Source organism: Staurois parvus, unplaced genomic scaffold (assembly GCF_062004578.1).
Source record: "Staurois parvus isolate SC_StPar_1 unplaced genomic scaffold, SC_StPar_1.0 ptg000282l, whole genome shotgun sequence".
Taxonomy (NCBI): Eukaryota; Metazoa; Chordata; class Amphibia; order Anura; family Ranidae; genus Staurois; species Staurois parvus.
Genome location: NW_028318078.1, coordinates 12,261,391 through 12,288,326, shown reverse-complemented (window position 1 = coordinate 12,288,326; position 26,936 = coordinate 12,261,391). Strand labels below are relative to the sequence as shown.

At 42.9% G+C, this 26,936-nt stretch overlaps 1 protein-coding gene across 1 annotated transcript in view; it reads left to right on the top strand.

Annotated features, from left to right (window-relative positions):
* Positions 1–26,936, top strand: part of CSF2RB (colony stimulating factor 2 receptor subunit beta) — a 70,272-nt gene that overhangs the window by 17,319 nt on the left and 26,017 nt on the right. The window contains exons 5-7 of the mRNA XM_089681948.1: positions 1,743–1,888; positions 8,455–8,617; positions 11,381–11,555. Of these exons, the coding sequence (XP_089538074.1) occupies positions 1,743–1,888; positions 8,455–8,617; positions 11,381–11,555 (484 nt within the window). The remainder of the gene's footprint in view (positions 1–1,742; positions 1,889–8,454; positions 8,618–11,380; positions 11,556–26,936) is intronic.

Here is a 26,936-nt window from a genome sequence, read left to right as displayed (position 1 = left end):
GAATTTCGTCTGAATTTCTATTTGTAACAACACAAATCGCACATGTCTGCAAAACACCTTGTATTCTGTGTACAGGATCAAGCAAATTAACATGCATCACACATCTCAAAAGAGATAACTTTTTCCCCCCTTATGAATTTGTAAAATGACTGTGGCAGGAGTTCTGTTTTAAAGTGTAACCATACCTAACAAAACAAAAAAGAAAGTGAATATCCCAAAAAGGACCCACTCAGCACTAAGGCCTCTTGCACACAAAGCTTAAAAAATGCTGCATTTTTTTCAGCCTGTAGCACCTCTATGTAAGTCTATGAGGGTGATTTACTAAAACTGGTGCACACAGAACCCGAAGCAGCTGTGCACAGTAACCAGTCAGCGTCCAGATTTTAGGGCTCTTTCACATGGACGTTCTGATCGGATCCACCTGCCTGTTTTTCAGGCAGACCCGATTGGAACCTCCATTCTCCTCTATGGAGCTGCAGGTATAAACAGACATTTGTCCGTTTACACCCACCGACATGCAATCTGATCCGCCAAAAAGGGATGGATGAAAATGGACAGGTGGTCCATTTTCATCCGACCGCCCATTGAGGAGAGTGAGCAGCTCTGTGTCAGACACAGACCTGTCATCCGCTTGCTCAGCGGGGATCAGCAAAGATATCCCCCACTGAGCAAGCAGATCCACTAAACGGGTCCACTCTGTGTGAAAGGACCGTTATTGTCAAAGCTTATTAACCCGATGGTTCACACTGATGCGGCGCGGAATTCACAGCGTTTTCAGTGCGAATTCTGCACCGCATCACAATCACACCCCGTTCATACAAACCAATGCGGGTGTGTATGTTAAGTTAACAACACCCCAACATCAATCTGCAAAACGGAGTGCGATGTGCAGAATCTGATAGGTGTGAATACCCAGGCGATCTGATTCTAGTGCGGACCAAAAAAGGGTCCTGCACGTCTTTGGTGCGGGTGTGGTGCGAATAGAGCCATACGAAATGTATGGCTCTAATCGCACCGCATACAAATCGCATGTGATTTGTATGGGAATGCGGTGTGGTTCCTGTGTGAACATGGGATTTACTGCACTGCTGTAGTGTGAACCTAGGCTCAACAAGCTGAAGTTAGAAGCTGTCTGGTTACCATGCACAGCTGCACAAGATTTAGTACATATCCCCCCCCCCCCCTGTATGTACATGCACACATAGGAATTTTCAGGCAGAAAAAAACCCACCAAAGGCGTTTGGAGGAGGAGAGGAGCTGAGGAGCCGAGAAATTAGGAATGTGCTTTAGTGCACCTAGACGTGTCTAGAGTTTGAGCTTTAATGCATTCCAAAGGCCAGAATAAATTAATATATTGGCCAATAGAATGCATTAATGCTCAAACGCTAGACGTGCCTAAACATGCTTAAACGCACGCACGCATAATACGTGGCTTTTACTGGGTTTTAAGCAGCTTTTTCCTGACAGGAGTTCCTGTGTTTAGAAGGGCTAAAACTGCCGCCCTGTGTGAAAGAGGCCTAACCCTGATAGAAGTTCTAGTCCTTCCTCACTCTCTCTAAAAACAGAGAAAAGTTTCAGCTTCAGTTTAGATTTAAATCAGAGATTATATAAAAAAAGATAGCAAGACATTTTTCTTCCCATGGTTATGATTTATAATGAATGCTGTAACATAGATTTGTAGATAAAAGTAGGATAACATTTAGTATTTTCTGTTTGCTCCATTTTAAAACGTATTCCTTCAGTTCGGATGCTGCCGCCAGAAGATCTTAAGGTCCAAAAGTCGGACAATGTCAAAATCAGTCTGACCTGGAAGATGCCAAAAAACACATCTTCTGCATCTCTTTTGTACCAAGTCAAGTACTGCAGAAAGGATTCAGAAACATGGGAGGTACAGTACAATGAATAGTATTTTTGTCTATATCTTCAAAGCACATGTGAATTTTGATCATTTTTCTCTCTTTATGGGGATGTTTTATACACTCCATGGATGCACTGAATGCAAGACTGTTGGACATAGTATAACAACACATTTAAAGATGGTACGAGTAGAACCAAGCACATAGCAAGCTAAGATCACAAAATTCCACTATATAGATCTCCTTTTTATTTAAAATATTTTTATTGTTTTAAAGTGTTACTAAACCCACAACAGTAAAATCAGTCTGTATATGCAGTAAAGCATGCTTGTTATACTCACTGTGGAACCTAAGGGGTTAATCCTCTGCTTTGTTTAGAAATGTTGTTTGACTCTGACTTCTCTGATCCTCCCCTTCTTCCAGTGCCCCCCTCTTATCTCCTGATAAGACATATCATGAGGAGTCATTCTGCACATGGTCATTGTGGTGTGTATTGCCAGAGAGGGTTTTTTTCTTGGGAGAGTGCATGTGATCAGCACAGGGTCAAGCACCACTGTCCAGACAAAGGTCAAGGGTCCTGCGTTCTCCTAAATGAAAACTCCTCCTATAAGCTTTAACCAGTGCTCGGCTGGACACTGATAGAAGTCACAAGACTGCACTAACTGCTGATGAGAAAATGCGTTTAGCAATTTATATTTTCTAACATAATTGCACTTCCATGTTCTGTGTACTGAGGGACCAGATATAGTAAATGCAGGGCCCTGGGTTTAATAACACTTTAATGGCATGAGGAAATAAAATCACAAGAGTATCCAAATGTTTGTAACGCAGGGTACAAGAATAATGAAACAAACTACACAAGTTAAAGTGATTGTAAACTTACCACTTTTTAAAAAAATAACAAACATGTTATACGTAGCTGCAATGGTTCTGTACAGAGCAGCCCTATCCTCCTCTTCTCGGATCAGCTGCTTCTAATGGAGGCACTCGTGCATGCTTACTCCCAAGCCCCGCTCTGTGTATTAATGTAAAGAACCTTCTAGCTTTACAACCACATTAAGAGTGTCAATGGCAAAATATAGTGTGGCATACAAATATATTGTTTGTTTATACAATGCACAATTGACAAAACTTTGGATGGGGGGATGTAGAAGTAGCACTAGCTTTTATTCTAAATGCAGAATTCATGGGATAGGGGAAAACAGGTAGGGGAGTGTAAGATCCTGGAATATCAGATCCATCCAGGTATATGTCAATGGGTAGGAGGGTGGGAAAGGGAAAGAGGAAAAAAAAAGGGAGAAAATCAAGGGAGGCAATGAAGGGTACAGGGAAGAGAAGGAAGGGAGAATAGAAAAGGATTGGGAGTAAAAAGATGTTGCCATAGAGAGATGCAGTCTCAGGCAATAGCCCACAGCTAAGGAAACAGTCATGAGGATTTTAGGAAGTGCTATAGAAAGTGATGTTCACATTATCAGTAAATCCATGAGAATAGCTGGACCTAGGGCTGATCATTTTTTTAACCCTCCACCACCACACATGAAAAAAGTTGAAAATATTAAAGTGCAGAATTGGGCTTAAAGGGGCAAGGTTAAATAAGACCTAAGCCTGCTCACAGTATACACAGCACAAAGTCTTTGCACCCTTACAATATGCTTTAAAGTTTTTTTTTTTTTAAAACAACAAACATATTATATTTACCTATATTGCACAAAGCAGCCCTGGTCCTCCTTTCTGAGGTCCCCTTCTGGCTCTCCTGGCTCCTCCTCTGCTCCGTGTGCCACCATAAGAAGCCGCTTCTTATGATAGCACACATGCAAACCTGATCCCAAGCCACACTGTGTGCATCTATTCATCCCACCCCCTCATCACTGGATCTGATTGACAGCAGCAGAAGCCAATGGCTCCTGATGCTCTCATTGAGTCCAGTGAGGAGTGGGTGAGAGAGTAAGCGGCTTGCTATGGGGACACTTGGAAGGAGGGAGGAGCCAGGAGTGCCAGCAGGGGACCCCAGAAGAGGAGGATTGTGACTGTTCTGTGCAAAACCAGGCACAGAGCAGGTAAATATGTTATGTTACTTATTTAAAAAAAATACCTCTTAATCACAAAAATGTAATACATTACAGCTGATAATATTATGCTTTGGCCATATCTGGTGATGACAGAGCGTTGCAGTTTTAGCACATTTTTAAATGCATGTTTTTGGAGCAGCACCATTCAATGATGAGCCAAAGTACAATATCTCCTGTACCATTTTTTTTGGAGCTGACTTTGGCACGTTTTGAAAAGCACGGTTTTGAACTTTGTCTGTGTTTTTTTGTGTGACAAAATGCCCGGTGCTTTTGCATGTTTGGGTACCATTAACATTAATGGCACCTAAACGTGCATTGAGGGTTTTTCAGCAATGCAGTATCACAGACAGAATTGTGCGAATCTGTCAGCAATTCTAGAGCGCCAAGATGGGCCTGAGTGTAGCATGTCTGCACCTTCGGACAGTCCCTTATGACCAGGCCTAGTAAAATTAAGCTGGGGGTAAAGTGTATCTATAAGAAAAAACAAAGCTTTAATATATTACAAGGAGTTTAAAGTGGTGGCTGCATTAGTTTTCATTTTCTTTTAAATATTTCATCTGGTTATGTATCCAGTAAGGGCTCTTTCAGGTGGGACGGACCCCTTTAGCAGATCCGCTTGCTCAGTGGGGGATCTCTCTGCTGATCCCCGCTAAGCAAGCGGATGACAGCTGTGTGTCCCCTCCGCTGCTGCAGAGCAGACACAGTGCTGCTCACTCTCCTCAATGGGTGGTCAGATGAAACGGTTTTCCTGTCCGTTTTCATCCGATACGATCAGACGGATGGAAGGGGAATCGGATCCCCATCCCCTTTGGCGGATTGGATGTCGGCGGGTGTAAATGGACACATGTTCTTTTACACCCGTCACTCCATAGTGGAGAATGGAGGTTCCAATTGGGTCTGCCTGAAAAATGGGCAGGTGGATCAGATAGAAACGTTCGTGTAAAAGAGCCCTAACACATTTCCTGTCTTAGGGTGTCTGCATTCTAAAAGGCGTAGTAAAGCAGACATCTTCGGACAGCAGCTTTGTCAGTCTGGGGGGAGAAAGGAGGGGGGAGTTAGACTAGATTTAAATGGACTTGACTAGCATATTGCAGCTGAACTCCAGCTAACACTGGCTGGATCACAGGTGAAAATAAAGGAAAGAAAGCCTAAAAAAAAGCCTAATGCAGCCACATCTAAGACCACGTCTAAGAATTGGTAAACAACAATTTGATACATTTTAGCTTTTTGGGTTTAACTTTTTAAATTATTAGGAGCACATTGCCTGCAGAATCTGGTAGCACTGGAACCTAGAGAATCTAATCCTGAAGCTGATTGGTTCACCATGCTCGAGTGGGGCTTTAAAAACTAAATACACCAATAAAATAATAATATTCTACTCGTAATATACAAGAGTTTGCTGTTAAATGTTAACTGAGAAAAAATACAAAATGCAAAGAATCACTGTTACAAATGTATTAAAGAAGAATTCTGGGTTTTTCCATAGTTACAGTGGGGATCGAAAGTTTGGGCACCCCAGCTAAAAATTTGTATTAATGTGCATAAAGAAGCCAAGGAAAGATGGAAAAATCTCCAAAAGGCATCAAATTACAGATTAGACATTCTTGTAATATGTCAACAAAAGTTAGATTTTATTTCCATCATTTACACTTTCAAAATAATAGAAAACAAAAAAATGGCGTCTGCAAAAGTTTGGGCACCCTGCAGAGTTAATATCTTGTACTGCCCCCTTTGGCAAGTATCACAGCTTGTAAACGCTTTTTGTAGCCAGCCAAGAGTCTTTCAATTCTTGTTTGAGGTATCTTTGCCCATTCTTCCTTACAAAAGTCTTCCAGTTCTTTGAGATTTCTGGGCTGTCTGTCACGCACGGCTCTTGTAAGGTCTATCCATAGATTTTCAATGATGTTGAGGTCAGGAGATTGTGAAGGCCATGGCAAAACCTTCAGTTTACGCCTCTTGATGTAATCCCCCGTGGATTTCGAGGTGTGTTTAGGATCATTATCCATTTGTAGAAGCCATCCCCTCTTTAACTTCAGCTTTTTCACAGATGGCATCAAGTTACCATCCAAAATTTGCTGAAATTTTATTGAATCCATTTTTCCTTCTACTCGTGAGATGTTCCCTGTGCCACTGGCTGCATCACAACCCCAAAGCATGATTGATCCAACCCCATGCTTAACAGTTGGACAGAGGTTCTTTTCATTAAATTCTGTGCCCCTTCTTCTCCAAACGTACCTTTGCTCATTCCGGCCAAAAAGTTCAATTTTAACCTCAACGGTCCACAGAACTTGTTTCCAAAATGCATCAGGCTTGTCTATATGTTCATTTGCAAAGGTCAAACGATGATTTTTGTGGTGAGGACGTAGACGAGGTTTTCTTCTGATGACTCTTCCATGAAGACCATATTTGTACAAGTATCTCTTTATAGTGGAATAGTGTACCACAACTCCAGTGTCTGCCAGATCTTTCTGGAGGGATCGTGCAGTCAAACGTGGGTTTTGAATTGTTTTTCTCACAATCCTGCGAGCTGTTCTGTCTGATATTTTTCTTGGTCTTCCAGATCTTGCTTTAACTTCCACTGTTCCTGATGACTGCCATTTCTTAATTACATTCCGAAACAGAGGATATTGACATCTGAAAACGCTTTGCTATCTTCTTATAGCCTTCTCCAGCTTTGTGAGCGTCAACTATTTTCAGTTTCAGTTTTCTAGACAACTGCTTAGAAGAACTCATGGTGCTGATTGTTGGGGCAAGGTCAGATGAGTCTGGGCATTTAAAACCTTTGAGATTGACATCACCTGGTCTTCCCAGACGATGATTGAGAACAATACATGACACTGGCAGATCTCAGCTTGGCAAAGGGGGCAGTGCATGCTATAAATTCTGCAGGGTGCCCAAACTTTTGCAGACGCCATTTTTTTGTTTTCTGTTATTTTGAAAGTGTAAATGATGGAAATAAAATCTAACTTTTGTTGACATATTATAAGAATGTCTAATCTGTATTTTGATGCCTTTTGGAGATTTTTCCATCTTTCCTTGGCACATTAATACCTTTCCTTCTTTATGCACATTAATACAAATTTTTAGCTGGGGTGCCCAAACTTTCGATCCCCACTGTACATTGGTTCAATGTATGCCATACCTGTGGAAGCTGGAAAACACTGTAATAGACACTGCTACTCCAGTGATCTCCACTAGCTTCCAGGTCCCTAGCCGAGCTTCTGCCTGGCTGCATTGTGAGCACAGGAGGTCAGACACTTGACATGGGCGCCATTCATTGAAAGCACAAGAAAGATGGGGCAGTGAATAAACCCACTACCTTGAAGACTGATGAGCTCTGTTTTCCCTCCTATCAACATGCTTACTGTCAGCCCATGAACTGACTGGCTTCTTGCTGCCTCTTTCTCTTGCACTCAACTCTGCTGCATATGAACTGTAAGTGGTTGACACCTGGCTGTATTAGGAATTAACACTGCTTAGGTTTAAAAAAATACATTATATTTTTCAATAATAAATAAAGACCTGTATGCTGTCCTACTAATGGTTAGCCGACAGCTAGCTAACAAAACTGACATTTTATATCTGCCTAGAGTTCAGTATTAACCAGTTGCCCGCTGCCCTATAACAGAAATCCTGCTACAGGGTGGCAGGTCTGCGCAAATTCATGTATATATATATATGTTTGCATTTCCAGGTAGGGAGCGGGCGTGCGCGCGCCCACCGCTATACCCGCACTGCCATTGGCGGCTACGAATGTCAATCACTGGGTCCCAGCCAGAGATTCTCCGCCAGCACCCGGCAATCGCCAAGTAACACTGACAGAGGAAAGACCTGTGTGTAAACCACACAGATCTCTCTCCTGCCAGCAAGAACATGCTGCTGTGTATTTCTCTGCACAGCAGAGAAATACACAGCAGCATGTTTCCCAAGTAAAACAAACACAATACACAGTTAACTCTTTGATCTCCCCAGATGTTAACCCCTTCCTGCCCAGTGTCATTAGTACAGTGTCAGTGCTTTTTATTAGCACTGATCACTGTATTAGTGTCATTGGGATGTCAGTGGCAGTTAGTCAGTTCCCACACAGTGTCAGAATGCCCACTGCTGTCCCGCTATAAGTCGCTGATTGCAGCCAATACTAAAAAAAATAAAAATAAAAATTCCAATATATATACCACCATTTGTAGATGCTAAAACATTCATGTAAACCAATGAATTTACATATATTTTACATTTTTTACTGGATATGTTTTATAGCAAAAAGTAAAAAATATAGTTTTTTTTTTCAAAATTGTCAGTCTTTTTTTGTTTATAGCACAAAAAATAAAAAATGCACAGGTGATCCAATACCACAGAAAGCTCTATTTGTGAGAAAAAACATAAACTGAATTTGGGTGCAGTGTTGCATGACCACGCAATTGTTAGTTAAAGTAACGCAGTGTCTTTATCGCGAAAAATGGCCTGGTCAGGAATGGGTGTAAATCCTCTAGAGGGCAAGTGGTTAAAATAATTTGTGTATCTCTTTTTAGGATGCTGTTTCAATAAATGTCTTGGGAAAGATGGAAGTCAATTTCAACCTTCAGTCATTTGTTCCCGGAAGCTCCTACCTTTTTAAAGTGCGTTCTGTGGCACCTAAAGATCCAGCATACCGCAGTGCATGGAGCAAAGAACTGACCTGGGCTATGCCTGCAGGTATTTCAAACCTGAACTGAAAGATATGCAGATTTTGAAGAACAGGAGTCCCCTTTCTGTTCAATTATCTTTTTTATTAATATTCATTTGACTGGAGTTAACAGCAGATATACCCAGGCTGGGACAAAAACATCTGCAATAAATGTCTGATCATTCATAGGAAATTACCAACATACACTCACTGGTCAGTTTATTAGGTACACCTTGCTAGTACTGGGTTGGACCCCCTTTTGCCTTCAGAACTGCCCTAATTCTTTGTGGCATAGATTCAGCAAGGTGTTGGAAACATCCCTCAGAGATTTTGGTCCATATGGACATGATAGCATCATGTAATTGCTGCAGATTTGTCGGCTGCACATCCATGAACTGTTGATACAAGACAGGATGGATCCATGCTTTCATGTTGTTTATGCCAAAGTATGACCCTGCTATCTGATTGTCGCAGCTGAAATTGAGACTCATCAGACCAGGCAACATGTTTCCAACCTTCTATTGTTTAATTATGGTGAGCCTGTGTGAATTGTAGTCTCTGTTTCCTGTTCTGACAGGAGTGGCACCCAGTGTGGTCTGCTGCTGTAACCCATCTGCTTCAAGGTTTGAAGTGTTGTGCATTCAGAGATGGTATTCTGCATGCCTTGGTTGTAACGAGTGGTTATTTGAGTTACTGTTGCCAGCCTGCCCATTCTCCTCTGACCTCTGACATCAACAAGGCATTTTCGTCCACACAACTGCCTCTCACTGGATATTTTCTCTTTTTCAGACCATTCTCTGTAAACCCTAGAGATGGTTGTGCATGAAAATCCCAGTAGATTAGCAGTTTTTGAAATACTTAGGCCAGCCTGTCCAGCACCAACAACCATGCTATGTTCAAAGTCACTTAAATCCCCTTTCTTCCCAATTCTGATGCAAGGTTTGAACTTTAGCAAGTCGTCATCAACACGTATAGATGCCTAAATGCATTAGGTTGCTGATACGTGATTGGCTGATTAGCAATTTGTGTTATTAAGCAATTGAACAGGTGTACCTAATAAAGTACCCAGTGAGTGTGCATAACAGGCATATTCAGTATCCCAAGACCCTAGGAATCCCTTTTGCTTTGTGTAGAAATACAAAGGATTTATTACTTCCCATAATATCTTAAGCTGGCCATAGATGGCACTGTTTTTTTCATTCAGCAAGCAGGCTGAATGAAAAACAAAAACTGAACCGATTTGAATGTGGGGCATATTTTCATTTTCTTGCAGCTGATCTTTAAAGAATACTTCAATGAATAAAAAGAAATCTATGAATGGAGGATGGGTGGCTGAATGAAAGGTCTGCCTGTTCATAGATCATTTTTTCATTGATGGAAGCTAAAGCAGAGTGTCTATGAATTGAGGAGGGGGGAAGAAAGGACTGGCATGGTTGGCACTCTTATTGAATGCAAATGATAGGTCCCTCAGCTCGTATTTAACCCAGCGACACTGAAAGATTATAATTGCAGGGGTGGGGGGATCAGAGAACATATATCAACTAAATCTATAGCCTACAGCACATGGGACACTTTACATTGTAAGTATCATCTCTTGTGCTGATTTGTTTAATAATGATCAACTGTGGATATAGGATTATAGCTTTTTTTTATAGTTGAACTAGATCAGTGGTCTCCAAACTGCAGCCCAGGGGCTGGATGTGGCCCTTTGCTTGCCTTTATCTGGCCCTTAGGGCACTTTTCCTTCCACTTATACAAGACACTATTCCTCCTACTGACATCAACAATGGGGCACAATTCCTGCTACAGACACCAACAATGGGGTGCTATTTCTCCCACTGATGCCAACAATGGGGCACTATTCCCCCCCACTGACACCAACCATAGGTCACTAGTACCAAAGATGCATTGTTTACTCCCACCAGGATCATTTCTACACCCAATGGCCAATGTTCGGCCCCCCTAAAGTCTGAAGGCCAGTGAACTGGCCCTTTGTTTAGAAAGTTTGAAGACCTGTGAACTAGATGGATTTTTGTCTTTTTTTAGCCAGACTATAAAAATATGTATGGTAACTAAACTGAGGCTTAAAAATATTAAAGAACGCTGTGGAGCAATGTTTTAAATAATAGCCTATGCTCAAAAATACCACTGCAATATTTGGTATAAAAACCCTCATCATGTGGTGAAGGCAGTTCCTGTTTTTGGCTTCCCCCCGACATCCATTGGTTCCCTGCAGACACTAAAGTTCTTTCCGTTATTACTAGGTAGTTCTGTGCATATAGAAAATGTATAACATGTAATAGTATATACAAAAATCAACTAATTATGTTCACTCCTGGGTTTGCCCGTGGAAATATTTGGATTTAGATTTCGGCAGGTAACCAAATTTTTTACTACAACGTATTCCACACATTAACAGTATGGCTATCCAAGGACGTATTGCTTTTCTGACTGAATCTATTTCTGTTTTTCTTTATTATGCTACCACAACTAACCTTGTAAAAAGATAAATCCAAACCTGGGAATATTGGGTATCTATATACCTATTTCTGTTGGAGCATTGTGAGTTAGTTTATAATGTGTACCTGCATTGTAACTGTAACATCCAGAAAACATCCAGACATCCTGTGTGGTTTTTATGTACGTCTGGCAGGAAAAAGCTGGCTTGCTCAGAAAAATAGAGCGTTAGATTATCCACAAAATACAGAACAAGTAAAACAAACTAACAAAGTACAGAATAGGATTTCTAAAGAAAAGTAACTCTTCATTAAACAGTGCTTGTTTTTCAACAGATAATAAAGCCATTATTCAAAATGTAAAATGTGAATACAATGGATCTGTAGAGATGAGGTGCAGCTGGGAGGTGAGGAGAGAACTGATAAACTCTGTGTCTTTTACTTTGTACTACGCTGAATCCCCCACAGATTGTCATAATATCTCTTCAATCAGCAACGCATCTCTTGATGGGTAAGCTTTGTCCATTTTTGGGTTCATATTCAAACTTTCCATGCGTTTTCAATTTTTTTTAAACCAATGGCTATATTACAAATGTGTTAAAGGAAATTTTTTTTTATGTATTTTTTTTGTTTGCACTCAGTAAATAATAATAATAATATTATTATGCCTTTTAAACAGTTAGATGCAGTTACCTCTTACAGTTACCACTTATGGTGTTCGATAGGTCTATCATAGAGTGCCTTGAAAAAGTATTCATACCCCTTGAAATGTTCCACATTTTGTCATGTTACAACTAAAAACGTAAATGTATTTTTTTGGGATTTTATGTTATAGCCAAACACCATGTGGCACATAATTGTGAAGTGGAAGGAAAATGATATATGGTTTTCAAAATTGTTTTACAAATAATTATCTGAAAAGTGTGGCGTGCATTTGTGTTCACCCCCCTTTACTCTGATACCCCTAACTAAAATCTAGTTGGAACACAGCAAACGTGGAAGAACGTGCTCCAGTCAGTTGAGACCAAAATTTAACGCTATATGTGGCAGAAAACGAACACGGCACATCACCCTAAACACACCATCCCCACCGTGAAACATGGTGATGGCAGCATCGTGTTGTGGGGATGCTTTTTTCACCAGGGACAGGGAAGCTGGTCAGAGTTGATGGGAAGATGGATGGAGCCAAATACAGGGCAATCTTAGAAGTAAACCTGCTACAGTCTGCAAAAGATTTGAGACTGAGGTGGAGGTTCACCCTTCAGCAGGACAACGATCCTAAACATACAGCCAGAGCTACAATGGAATGGTTTAGATCAAAGCATATTCATGTGTTAGAATTAGAGATGAGCGAATCGAACATGACGAAGTGGAATTCGTTCCGAAGATTTGGAAAAATTCTATTCGCGACGAATCCGAAGATTAGCAAACTTCGGATGCACGAATCGAATTTTCCCAAAAATGGCGGCGACATGTGTGGCGACGGAGAAAATGGACAGAGAAGATGGGGCGGGGATCTCTGGGAAGGCGCGCAGACAAGGCGCGCTGACCCATAATGCATTCATGACATGTGATCGCATTAGCCAATCAGCAGCCAGCCAGCACTGTGTAATGGTGGAGCCATCTTAGAATTCTCCATTAGCCTCCGGTCATTCAAGAGAGACAGACCTGTGTGTATTAAGGGACAGAGTTAGGGCCACAGAGACTTTAGGGCCACAGAATCGTTACTCAGGGACACAGAATCGTTACTCAGGGACACAGAATCGTTACTCAGGGACACAGAATCGTTACTTAGGGCCACAGCTATCAAAGAATCGAAAATTTAAAGTGACATACACCCTTTTTTTTTTTGGTGGCTGTCGTGCACAGTTGGTGCTGCAGTTTGCCGATTGTGCAAAATAAACTGACTTTCTGCTTCACAACCACTATTGTACGTTCAAAGAGTTAAATCCATTTACACGCCAGCTGGCGGTAATATTTTTTGGGTGATTAGTGCATTCCAGTGACACAAAACGTACAGTTTCCAGCCAACGGCAAGCTGCAATTGACCGATTGTGTACAATAAACTGACTTTCTGCTTCACAACCACTATTGTACGTTCAAAGAGTTAAATCCATATACACGCCGGGTGGCGGTAATATTTTTTGGGTGATTAGTGCATTCCAGTGACATAAACGTACAGTTTCCAGCCAACGGCAAGCTGCAATTGACCGATTGTGCTAAATAAACTGACTTTCTGCTTCACAACCACTATTGTACGTTCAAAGAGTTAAATCCATATACACGCCGGGTGGCGGTAATATTTTTTGGGTGATTAGTGCATTCCAGTGACATAAACGTACAGTTTCCAGCCAACGGCAAGCTGCAGTTGACCGATTGTGCTAAATAAACTGACTTTCTGCTTCACAACCACTATTGTACGTTCAAAGAGTTAAATCCATTTACACGCCAGCTGGCGGTAATATTTTTTGGGTGATTAGTGCATTCCAGTGACAGAAACGTACAGTTTCCAGCCAACGGCAAGCTGCAATTGACCGATTGTGTACAATAAACTGACTTTCTGCTTCACAACCACTATTGTACGTTCAAAGAGTTAGATCCATTTACACGCCGGGTGGCGGTAATATTTTTTGGGTGATTAGTGCATTCCAGTGACATAAACGTACAGTTTCCAGCCAACGGCAAGCTGCAATTGACCGATTGTGCTAAATAAACGGACTTTCTGCTTCACAACCACTATTGTACGTTCAAAGAGTTAAATCCATTTACACGCCGGCTGGCGGTAATATTTTTTGGGTGATTAGTGCATTCCAGTAACAGAAACGTACAGTTTCCAGCCAACGGCAAGCTGCAATTGACCGATTGTGTACAATAAACTGACTTTCTGCTTCACAACCACTATTGTACGTTCAAATAGTTAGATCCATTTACACGCCGGGTGGCGGTAATATTTTTTGGGTGATTAGTGCATTCCAGTGACATAAACGTACAGTTTCCAGCCAACGGCAAGCTGCAATTGACCGATTGTGTACAATAAACTGACTTTCTGCTTCACAACCACTATTGTACGTTCAAAGAGTTAAATCCATATACACGCCGGGTGGCGGTAATATTTTTTGGGTGATTAGTGCATTCCAGTGACATAAACGTACAGTTTCCAGCCAACGGCAAGCTGCAATTGACCGATTGTGCTAAATAAACTGACTTTCTGCTTCACAACCACTATTGTACGTTCAAAGAGTTAAATCCGGTTTTATTTTTGGGGTGCTTATTGAATTAAAGAGTATGTCAGACAACACGCAGAGGAGTGGCAGAGAAGGCAATGTTTCAGGAGCGAGCAGACGTGACAGCACAGGAAGGGGTCGAGGCAGCACTAGTCGCAGCCAGAGGCCAGTGCTCCCGGTGTCATCCAGCGGTCGTGTCTCCACCGACAACCCTGCCGTCATCGATTGGTTGACTCGGTCGTCTTCCTCTTCCCAGGTCACCTCTGACACCTACAGCCAACGGTCGGTGGGTACGTCAGACAAAACCGTTAGTTGGCATGGCCCGGGAGCAAGCCCACTGAAATCACGTGTCCTCGACCTGCCCCTGTCCCTGGTATATGATCTTCTTCGCACCCACGGCATTACTTCGTAGAATTTCTGCATTGCATCTGCAATCACAACGCTGACTTCCCGGATCGCCACTCAGCCATTGGACTCTTGATAGTCGTCTCCCCACACTGCTGCTGGGGGGACTTTTTAACCTAGGCCTGTGTATGGCCTTCAATTGAAGCTGCTTCTGCTCCGCCACTCTGCCATTGGACTCTTGATAGTCTTCTCCCCACGCTGCTGCTGGGGGGACTTTTTAACCTAGGCCTGTGTATGGCCTTCAATTGAAGCTGCTTCTGCTCCGCCACTCTGCCATTGGACTCTTGATAGTCGTCTCCCCACACTGCTGCTGGGGGGACTTTTTAACATAGGCCTCTGTATGGCCTTCAATTTAAGCTGCTTACGCTTCGCCACTCTGCCATGGGCCCCTGTACCGCCTCCTCTTGCTGCTGCCAGGTCCAGAGTGTGTCATGGGTCCCTGTACGGCCTCCCATTGCTGCTGACTTCATTGCCAGACTCTGCCATGTGCCACTTTCAGGTCTCCTTACACTGTTGGTGGGTTCCATTTTGTGATAGGGTGCTGTATGGCCTTCCATTGCTGCTGCCTCCACCGCCACCCTGCGCCATGTGCCTCTGTCGTCTGCTCATGCTGCTGACGGCTTCCGCTTTTTAACCGAGGCCTGTGTTTGGCTTCCGAATACTGCTGCATCCACCGCCACCCTGCGCCATGTGTCTCTGTCGTCTGCTCACGCTGCTGACGGCTTCCGCTTTTTAACCTAGGCCTGTGTATGGCTTCAGAATAATGCTGCCTACACCGCCACCCTGCGCCATGTGCCTCTGTCGTCTGCTCACGCTGCTGCCAGGTCCATACTGATTCATGGCCCCCTGTACCGGCTCCTCATGAACGTGGTTCAGCGGGTTTGCATCACTTAACGGCAAATCGTTGACAAACGCTGGGACGTTCAGTGTTGTGCGCATTAAGCCAGACACCAAAGGGCAGCACAGACCTGTTATTACTCGCTCAAGCATGGCTGAACAAAACCAGTCTCTACCACAAATTGGACCCAGACCTGCCCAGGGTCTCGTAAGTAGATTGCACGGAGGAGTAGAGTTCGTTATTGGAATTAACTGTGAGGGACTTTTAAACCTAGGCCTGTGTATGGCCTTCAATTGAAGCTGCTTCTGCTCCGCCACTCTGCCATTGGACTCTTGATAGTCGTCTCCCCACGCTGCTGCTGGGGGGACTTTTTAACATAGGCCTCTGTATGGCCTTCAATTTTAGCTGCTTACGCTCCGCCACTCTGCCATGGGCCCCTGTACCGCCTCCTCATGCTGCTGCCAGGCCCGTAATCTGCCATGGGCCCCCGTACCGACTCCTCATGCTGCTGCCAGGCCCGTAATCTGTCATGGGCCCCTGTACCGCCTCCTCATGCTGCTGCCAGGTCCAGAGTGTGTCATGGGTCCCTGTATGGCCTCCCATTGCTGCTGCCTCCACCGCCACACTGTGGCTCCACACTCTGGTTTTGGCCCCGTGACTGCCCAAATGAGTGAAGTGTGCGGTGATTCTAAGATCGACGGCACTCATCTGCATGTCATACTGACTGACAGTATTATTTCTCTTCCCCAGCAGACTCCAAGGGCATTTAAATTAAAGGTACAGTGTTCTGCACTAATATAAAGGCTCTCTGAAGCCTAGAAACACCCTTTTTATAAGTTAAATTCGCAGCGAATATATTCGGCTCGAAGCGAATTTATTCCTCGAATCAGCCGAACCGAATTTTTGAATAATTCGCTCATCTCTAGTTAGAATGTTTCAGTCAAAGTCCAGACCTAAATTCAATTAGGAATTTGTGGCAAGACTTGAAAATTGCTGTTCACAGACGCTTTCCATCCAATCTGACAAGCTTGAGCTATTTTGCTAAGAAGAATGGGCAAAAATGTCACTCTCTAGGTGTGCAAAGCTGTTAGAGACATCCCCAAAAAGACTTGCAGGAAAAGGTGGTTCTATAAAGTATTGACTCAGGGGGGCTGAATATAAATGCATGCCACACTTTTCAGATATTTATTTGTAAAACAATTTGAAACCATTTATCATTTTCCTTCCACTTGACAATTATGTGCCACTTTCTGTTAGTCTATCACATAAAATCGCAATAAAATACATTAAAGTTTTTGGTTGTAAGATGACAAAATGTGGAGGGGTATGAATACTTTCCAGGCACTGTAAGTAAAATATTCTACTTTCAGGCAGCTGTTGTGTAAAAATAGAGTTGAATGAGTCAAATGAGGGACATATTCATTCCCTTTATCTTCTAGTAACAGTCTGCCAGAAAGGTTACAGAAAGTGCTGGAATTTCTTCTAGAAAGCACAGCAAGCATTCAAACACAGTGTTATGTATGTAATAAACAAATGAAATAATCCAGCCTTTTTCAATCTTTTCAACGTGGAGGAGCCCTTAAATTAGCTTTAAGGTCTCAGGAAACCCCTGCTTATATTTTTTATTATATCTAACCGTTCACAGGACATTACTGTGAACGGTTAGGATATAAGTGGATATACGAATAGATAAAAGAATTGGGAATGTAGCATAATTAGGGTTTTTAGTAAGAATGAAATGAAAAAAATAATATTCATAAATGAAACTTAGACCATGAAAATTGTTACATTACATTGGTGGTCAGTGAAAAAGTGCCCCTTTACGCTGGTGGTCAGTAATGCCCCCACTTATACTAGTGGTCAGTATACTGAGCCTTACCTTGGTGGTCACTGGAGAAGGGCCCTCATAGATTGGTGGTTGGTGGAAAAGGGTTCTGTTACAATGGTAGTCAGTTGGAACGATGCTCCTTACATTGGTGGTCAGTGGGAAGAATGCCACCCCCCCTTTACAGTTTTCTGAAAAGATCATTGATGTCAGTGATAAAGTATGTGAAGGCAAAAATTTGATCATTGGTGCGTCTATGGAGGAACCTTAGGTTTTCATGGGATCCTGGTTGAGAAGGGCTGTTATAATTCCTGAAATAAATGTTTATTTGCACATTATATATTTATGCAAACAATTAAAAGTTGTAAAAGACAAATTTATAAAAGCTTTCAACAATAGAAAATTAACCATAAGCCACTACAGACTATCTTTATTATATGAGCACATCTGTAAAAAGCTGCCTCAGGAGGCATCCAATGAGATATGCAATGCTGAATTCTAAGGACTTGTACATGAAATATGTGCTCTTAACAAGTGTACATTATTTACCGTAGTTAAACATTAACATTCACGTAGCTTGAAGTGAAACTGTGGCCAGACTGTGGACAATCAAGTTTTTACATATTCTTAGTAAATGATAACTAAACTTTAAAACAAGCCCACCTGCTGACATTGTAGTTGCAGGCACTGTGGACTAATTCATTCATTGTAGAAGTTCCCACTGATGGCCCCCTTACACATTAATGTGAATTACATTAAAGTGGTTTTAAAGCCTAATCATTTTTTACGTTAATGCATTCTTTGCATAAAGGCAAACAATGTTTAGGAATAATTTTTCCTCCTCATCCCCTCTTTTAATTACCTGAGCCCAAATTTAATCCAGCATTGTGCACGTCTATAGCTCTTCTCTCCCCTCAGTTCCGGGTCTCGCAGGCTTAGCTGGGGCATCGGGAGCCATTGGCTCCCCCTGCTGACAATCAAAGCCAGTGACAAAGGAGCGGGGGGGCAGGGCCACTTTCCCCTGTCTGTATCAATGGACACAGACAGCAGGGCTTGGGAGTGAGCCTGCACAAGTGCCCCCAAAGGAAACGGCTTTCTATGGGGCCACTGGACAGTGAGGAGGAGCCTGGATCACCAGCGAGGTACCCAAGAAAAGGAGGTTCGGGGCCATATGCAGGTAAGTATGAACCTGTTTGTTATTTTTTGTATTTTTACAACCACTTTAAGGCAACTGATTCTTTTTGAACGTGCTACCAAAGCACCCTAGCATACCAAAAGCTGGCCTAACATTTTTTAAAAAATAAAGCACACCACAATGCACAGAAATGCTTGACCATGAGTTGTGCTGCAACACAGGTCCTTAACCTTAGTCATTGGGTTGCTATTCATAATGCTTGACCCCACAAAGCATGCTATGGTACCGTGCATTGCACAAAGCTATGAAGTCAGCTTTCAGTCTTTGTCTGTCAACAACTCACCCTTTCCCCCTTCCAGAGCATCTACTTTACTGTTTTTTTTCTGCACCCCACCCCTTCTTCCCTTAGCCCCCGCTCCCACCTTCCATCTCAAAGTTTGGATATACAGTTTTTAATTTGCAGCTATATGTTGATGACTGTTTATGTATTTTGCATACACTACTAACCAGCCTAAATGTGTGTTATGTAACACACAGCTTATACATCCTAGTCTCTCATTTTCTAGTCTTGTTTTTTCTCCTTTCCCCACCTTTTCCTTGCTTTTCCCCCTCCATTCTCCTTAGGTCCTACCACTCCTTAGTTTTCCCTGGGTCCCATAGGGTTGCATTTGCATTGCCAACAGTTTGCTCAGTGCTTTACAATATAACAGGAGACAATACAGTAACAATACAGTTCAATACAAGAGGGTTAGAAGGGCCCTGCTCCTTGGAGCTTACAATCTAAGAGGGAGGGGCTAGTGGTACAAAAGGTAATAACTGTGGGGGATGGACTGGTAGGAGGAATATTCCATTATTAGCTGAGGGCAGGATAGGCTACCCTGAAGAGTTAGGATTTCAGAGATTGCCTAAAAGTGAGCAGAGTAGTTGATAGTCTGATAAATTGGGGTAGGGAGTTCCAGAGGATGGGGGAAGCTCTGGAGAAGTCCTGGAGACGAGCATAGGAGGAGGAGACAAGGGAGCTAGAGAGCAGGAGGTCATGCGAGGAGCGGAGAGTAAGGTTTGGGTAATATTTGGAGACTAGATTGGTGATGTAATTTGGGGCAGACTTATAAATGGCTTTATATGTTATTGTTAATGTTTTGAATTTTATCCGTTGGACAATGGGAAACCAGTGGAGGGATTGGCAGATATGGAACGGTTAGTAAGGTGGATGAGTCTGGCAGCAGAAATCATGATAGACTGAAGAGGGGATAGCCTGCAATGAGGTAGGCCAATGAGGAGGGAGTTGCAATAGTCAAGGCGAGAGATAACAAGGGAGTGAATAAGTTGCTTAGTAGTTTCAGAGGTTAAGAACGGGAGTATCTGGGAGATGTTGCGGAGGTGAAGTCTACAATATTTGGACAGCGATTGGATTTGGGGTTTAAAAAACAGATGGGAGTCTAGGATTACACCTAGTACCCTGGCATGAAGGGAGGGACTGATGGTTGTATTATTGATCTTGATGGAGAAGTCAGGGAGGGGGCACGGGCTGGAGGGAATAGTATGAGCTCAGTTTTGGAAAGATTGAGTTTGAGGAAGTGGAGTGTGAGGTGATTGTAGCCGTATTAGTGCACTTTTGACAGAAACAATTCAGTCAAAAATAAAAAAAGTATCACGGACAGTAAGGAAGTGGAGTGACATCCATGCTGATATATCACTTAGTAGGTTAGTAATGCAAGAGGAGACTGAAGGGGTGAGGTGAGGAGTAGAAAGATAGATTTGTCTGTCATCAGCATAGAGATGGTACTTAAAGCCATGGGAGTTTATCAAGTGACCAAGGGAGGAGGTGAAGATAGAGAAGAGAAGGGGTCCAAGGACAAAACCTTGAGGGACCCCTACAGAAAGAGGGAGTGGAGGACACAGAGTTATAAGTAACGCTGAAGGAGCGCTGCGATGGGTAGGAGGAGAACCAGGAGAGAGCAGAGTCTTAGAGGCCAAGAGAGTGGAGTTTTTTTGAGGAGGAGGGGATGATTAACAGTATCCGCAGAGAGGTCAAATAGTAAGAGTACGGAGTAGGGCCATTGGTTTTAGCAGTTAATAAATCATTAGTGTGTTTTAGTAGGGCAGTTTCAGTGGAGTGGAGTGGAGTGGAGTGAGTGAAAGCCAGACTGTAATGGGTCAAGAAGGTTGTTGTCAGTGAGGTAGGAGCTCAGGCGATTGTAGATTAAGTGTTCTAAGAGTTTAGAGGTAAACGGGAGCAGGGAGTCTTAAGTTGTTCAGGTTGGTGGGGTCCAGGGAGGGCTTTTTAAGTATGGGAGTGATGTGTGCATGCTTTAGAGGGGTGGGGAAGGCACTGTTAGAGAGGGAGAGATTGAAGATGTGAGCGAGGGAGCAAAGGATAGAAGAAGAACATGACTGTAGTAGTTGTGAGGGGACAGGATCCAGGGGGCAGGTAGTGAGACGGGCTTCTGAGAAAACCTTAGTGAGCTCTTCGGTAGTAGCAAGGTTAAAAGAGGAAAGTGTTGAGGGAGGTTTAGTATCAGGTATGCTAAGTGGGATGGATGTCTGTGCAGTGGAGATGCCCCTACAAATTGCATCAATCTTGTTTTTGAAATGATTTGCAATCTCGTAAGCAGTGAGTGAGTTACTGGGTGGAGATGGAGAAAGCAGAGAGTTAAAAGTAGAGAAGAAACGATGAGGACTGGATGACAAGCTATTGATGAGAGTGACAAAGTAGGCTTATTTGGCAGCATGGAGGGAGGAACTGTATGTTAAGAAAGCAGATTTATTTAGGGTAAAAGCTTGCTGAGATTTGGTTTTATGCCACAATCGCTCCAGCGCATGACTATGTCGCTTAGGATTTCTGGTGTCGTCAGTCTGCCACGGTTGTAATGGTTCAGGGCCTGAAACTTCGTGTAGTTATGGGAGCAAGTGAGTTTATTGTGGGTGAAAGTGAACTGTTGCAGACAGCAGTGGCCAGGTCAGGCCAGGACAGGGGAGCGATTCTGTCATAAAGGCGGTCAGTTGAAGAGTGGAAAAAAGAAGGGTTTAAGTTGCGATGGTTTCTGCGGGTAATTGTTTGCTGCTTAGAGGCATAGATGTTTGAAGGCGAGGACACTGTGAAGGTGATGAGATTGTGATCAGAGAGAGAAAAGGGGGTGTTTGTGAGGTTGTAGGGAGTGCAAAGATGGGAGAAAACAAGGTCTAATGTATTTCCATCAGAGTGAGTGGAGGACTGTGTCCATTTTATTAAGGCAAAAGATGAGGTTAGGTTGAAGAGTTGGGATGTAGTTGGGTTGTTCACATTAATGGGGATGTTAAAATCTCCAATAATGATAGTGGGTAATTCAGAGGAGGGAAAGTAGGGTAGCCAGGCAGAGAAATCATCAAGAAAGCAAGACACCAGTCCAGGAGGCCAATAGATCACTGCAATCGTCATAGAAATGGGAGAAAACAGCTGAATGCAATCAGTCCCAAAAGAAGAGGATAGAGAAGGAGGGTTAAGGAGGACTTGAAAGATGCTCAGTGGGGATAGAAGCAAACCAACTCCACCTCCCTTCCGACCACTGGGTCTGATTGAGTGGGTCCAGAGAAGGCCTCCATAGGAAAGTGCTGCGGGACAAGCAGAATCTGCTGCTTGAAGTCAGGTTTCTGTAATTGATAGTAGGTTAAGGGAGCGGGAGACAAAAAGGTCATGGACAGAGATGAGCTTATTACAGACAGAGCTGGCATTCCACAGTGCACATGAAAAAGGGAGGGTGGTTTTTAGGAGCATGGGGATAGAGATTAAATTGAGCAGATTGCGGCTATTCCTGGAGGAAGGAGGGTGCCTGGTGTGGGGGTGAGATACTGGAGGACTAGGGTTTGGGGAAATATCCCCAGAGGTTAGTTGAAGAAGTAGGGTGAGGAAAGTAAGGTGGGAGCAGGATGTATATGAGTGGACATGTCTTCCTGTCCTGGTGTTTGGGTCAGCAGTTGAGTAAAGTATCAGCAGGAGGTGATGAGAGCAGTAGTAGGGAGATGGTAGCAGTGATGGTGAGATGTATAAGCTTTGGGGTGGAGCAGAGGGGTAAAGAAAGGATTTTTTTTTATTTTTAATGGCTCTTAATTGTCTTTAATTAAATGTCCATAGCCTAAATTGCCTCTCATTAATGTATTAAAATTTTTTGTTTCTTGAGCATATGTTTATGTTTCTAACATATCTTGCCTGCAAGAAACATGTTTGTCCTCCCCATCCACCCCCAAATATTTTGATATGCATTTTCCCCTCATAATTTAAGCCAACGTAGCAACGTCTTAATAGCTACAGTCATGGCCGAAATTGTTGGCACCCTTGATATTTTTCCTGAAAATCAAGTATTTCACACAAAAAAGGTATTGCATTAACACATGTTTTGCTATACACATGTTTATTCCCTTTGTATGTATTGGAACAAATATAAAACAGAGGCAGAAAAGCAAATATGACATAATGTCACACAAAACCCCAAAAATGGGCTGGACAAAAGTATTGGCACCCTTAACTTAATATTTGGTTGCACACCCTTTGGAAAACATAACTGAAATCAGTCGCTTCCTATAACCATCAATAAGCTTCTGACACCTCTCACCCGGAATTTTGGACCACTCTTCCTTTGCAAACAGCTCCAGGTCTCTCTTATTGGAAGGACACCTTTTCCCAACAGCAATTTTAAGATCTCTCCACAGGTGTTCAATGGGATTTAGATCTGGGCTCATTGCTGGCCACTTCAGAACTCTCCAGCGCTTCTTTGCCATCCATTTCTGAGTGCTTTTTGACGTATGTTTGGGGTCATTGTCCTGCTGGAAGACCCAGGATCTTGGACGCAAACCCAGCTTTCTGACACTGGGCCCTACAGTGCGACCCAAAATCCTTTGGTAATCCTCAGATTTCATGATGCCTTGCACACAGTCAAGGCACCCAGTGCCAGAGGCAGCAAAACAACCCCAAAACATCATTGAACCTCCACCATATTTTACCGTAGGTACTGTGTTTTGTTCTTTGTAGGCCTCATTCCGTTTTCGGTAAACAGTAGAATGATGTGCTTTACCGAAAAGCTCTATCTTGGTCTCATCTGTCCACAAGACGTTTTCCCAGAAGGCTTTTGGCTTACTCAAGTACATTTTGGCAAACTGTAGTCTTGCTTTTTTATGTCTCTGTGTCAGCAGTGGGGTCCTCCTGGGTCTCCTGCCATAGCGTTTCATTTCATTTAAATGTCGACGGATAGTTCGCGCTGACACTGATGCTCCCTGAGCCTGCAGGACAGCTTGAATGTCTTTGGAACATGTTTGGGGCTGCTTATCCACCATCCGGACTATTCTGCGTTGCAATCTTTCATCAATTTTCCTCATCCGTCCACGACCAGGGAGATTAGCTACAGTGCCATGGGTTGCAAACTTCTTGATAATGTTGCGCACTGTGGACAAAGGCAAATCTAGTTCTCTGGAGATGGACTTGTAACCTTGAGATTGTTGATATTTTGCCACAATTTTGGTTCTCAGGTCCTCAGACAGTTCTCGTCTCCTCTTTCTGTTGTCCATGCTTAGTGTGGCACAGACAGACACACAATGCAAAGGTTAAGTGAACGTCTCTCCTTTTTATCTGCTTTCAGGTGTGATTTCTATATTGCCCACACCTGTTACTTGCCCCAGGTGAGTTTACAGGAGCATCACATGCTTGTAACATTCTTATTTATCCGCAGTTGTGAAAGGGTGCCAATACTTTTGTCCAGCCCATTTTTGGAGGTTTGTGTGACATTATGTCGAATTTGCTTTCTTTCCTCCCTTTTTTTGTTTTGTCCCAATACACACAAAGGGAATAAACATGTGTATAGCAAAACATGTGTTAATGCAATACGTTTCGTGAGAAATACATGATTTCCTGGAGAAATATCAAGGGTGCCAACAATTTCGGCCATGACTGTATCTATAAAACCTCTCCTTTTCGCTTTTAATAAAATCTGTTTGTGTCCTGGAGGGCTTTGCTAGGACTTTGGCCAACTGAAAGAAGTAGTAATGTGGCACATGTAGCATGCCACTGTGAACAATAGGTGTGCCAAAAGTGTGTTAATTGTGGGAGGGGCTTAAAGTAGTTGTATTAAGCCCTTTTTTCTCTAATTAATTGGATAATGTCAAGAACCCAGGACAATTTTTAAATGTTTGTGCCCAAAAGTTTACTTACCCTCCCTGCTCACCACCAATGGCTCCAGGTCCTCAGCACCGGTTCCACGAAACCTCTGGCTAGTGTAGTTCACTCCCTATGCCCTTCACAGGCACAGTATAGCAGGGACAGCACAAGCTCCAGATGCTGTCAATCAGCCACTGGAGGGAGAAGCAGGGATGTGGCTTGCCAACAGGGATATTAATAAATCCCTAATCTTTTAAGCATGGAACAGGCATTGGTCTTATATACAGTCATGGCCGAAATTGTTGGCACCCTTGATATTTCTCCAGGAAATCATGTATTTCTCACGAAACGTATTGCATTAACACATGTTTTGCTATACACATGTTTATTCCCTTTGTGTGTATTGGGACAAAACAAAAAAAGGGAGGAAAGAAAGCAAATTCGACATAATGTCACACAAACCTCCAAAAATGGGCTGGACAAAAGTATTGGCACCCTTTCACAACTGCGGATAAATAAGAATGTTACAAGCATGTGATGCTCCTGTAAACTCACCTGGGGCAAGTAACAGGTGTGGGCAATATAGAAATCACACCTGAAAGCAGATAAAAAGGAGAGACGTTCACTTAACCTTTGCATTGTGTGTCTGTCTGTGCCACACTAAGCATGGACAACAGAAAGAGGAGACGAGAACTGTCTGAGGACCTGAGAACCAAAATTGTGGCAAAATATCAACAATCTCAAGGTTACAAGTCCATCTCCAGAGAACTAGATTTGCCTTTGTCCACAGTGCGCAACATTATCAAGAAGTTTGCAACCCATGGCACTGTAGCTAATCTCCCTGGTCGTGGACGGATGAGGAAAATTGATGAAAGATTGCAACGCAGAATAGTCCGGATGGTGGATAAGCAGCCCCAAACATGTTCCAAAGACATTCAAGCTGTCCTGCAGGCTCAGGGAGCATCAGTGTCAGCGCGAACTATCCGTCGACATTTAAATGAAATGAAACGCTATGGCAGGAGACCCAGGAGGACCCCACTGCTGACACAGAGACATAAAAAAGCAAGACTACAGTTTGCCAAAATGTACTTGAGTAAGCCAAAAGCCTTCTGGGAAAACGTCTTGTGGACAGATGAGACCAAGATAGAGCTTTTCGGTAAAGCACATCATTCTACTGTTTACCGAAAACGGAATGAGGCCTACAAAGAACAAAACACAGTACCTACGGTAAAATATGGTGGAGGTTCAATGATGTTTTGGGGTTGTTTTGCTGCCTCTGGCACTGGGTGCCTTGACTGTGTGCAAGGCATCATGAAATCTGAGGATTACCAAAGGATTTTGGGTCGCACTGTAGGGCCCAGTGTCAGAAAGCTGGGTTTGCGTCCAAGATCCTGGGTCTTCCAGCAGGACAATGACCCCAAACATACGTCAAAAAGCACTCAGAAATGGATGGCAAAGAAGCGCTGGAGAGTTCTGAAGTGGCCAGCAATGAGCCCAGATCTAAATCCCATTGAACACCTGTGGAGAGATCTTAAAATTGCTGTTGGGAAAAGGTGTCCTTCCAATAAGAGAGACCTGGAGCTGTTTGCAAAGGAAGAGTGGTCCAAAATTCCGGGTGAGAGGTGTCAGAAGCTTATTGATGGTTATAGGAAGCGACTGATTTCAGTTATGTTTTCCAAAGGGTGTGCAACCAAATATTAAGTTAAGGGTGCCAATACTTTTGTCCAGCCCATTTTTGGGGTTTTGTGTGACATTATGTCATATTTGCTTTTCTGCCTCTGTTTTATATTTGTTCCAATACATACAAAGGGAATAAACATGTGTATAGCAAAACATGTGTTAATGCAATACCTTTTTTGTGTGAAATACTTGATTTTCAGGAAAAATATCAAGGGTGCCAACAATTTCGGCCATGACTGTATATTCATGGCCACCAGACACACAATTGCAAGGGCCTGTAGGACATTCCCTTTAAGCTTTAAAGCAGTAAAAACAGGTTGACTGATATAATGATAAATGAAGAGCTGATGGCAATCTTGGCCAACATCTGCCAAATTCCTCCTTACTTGGCAGGCTTGAATATCTTATTTTCAACCTTCACAGTTTAATGATTTTTTATTGACCATTTATTTCCATAGTAATCTGATCCTCTGGGACCCTCCTTCTTCCCTTACACTGCCCTTTGTCTACATCCTCTTCTGTCCTTACAGTTTCTTTTCTGTGCACTTCTCTTTTTTATCTTTTCTCTTTAAAGCTCTAATATCCTCTTCCCAGATCTAAAGCATGTCTCCATATATTACCTTAAAGTGATTCTAAAGGCTTATTTTGTTTTAAAGAAAGA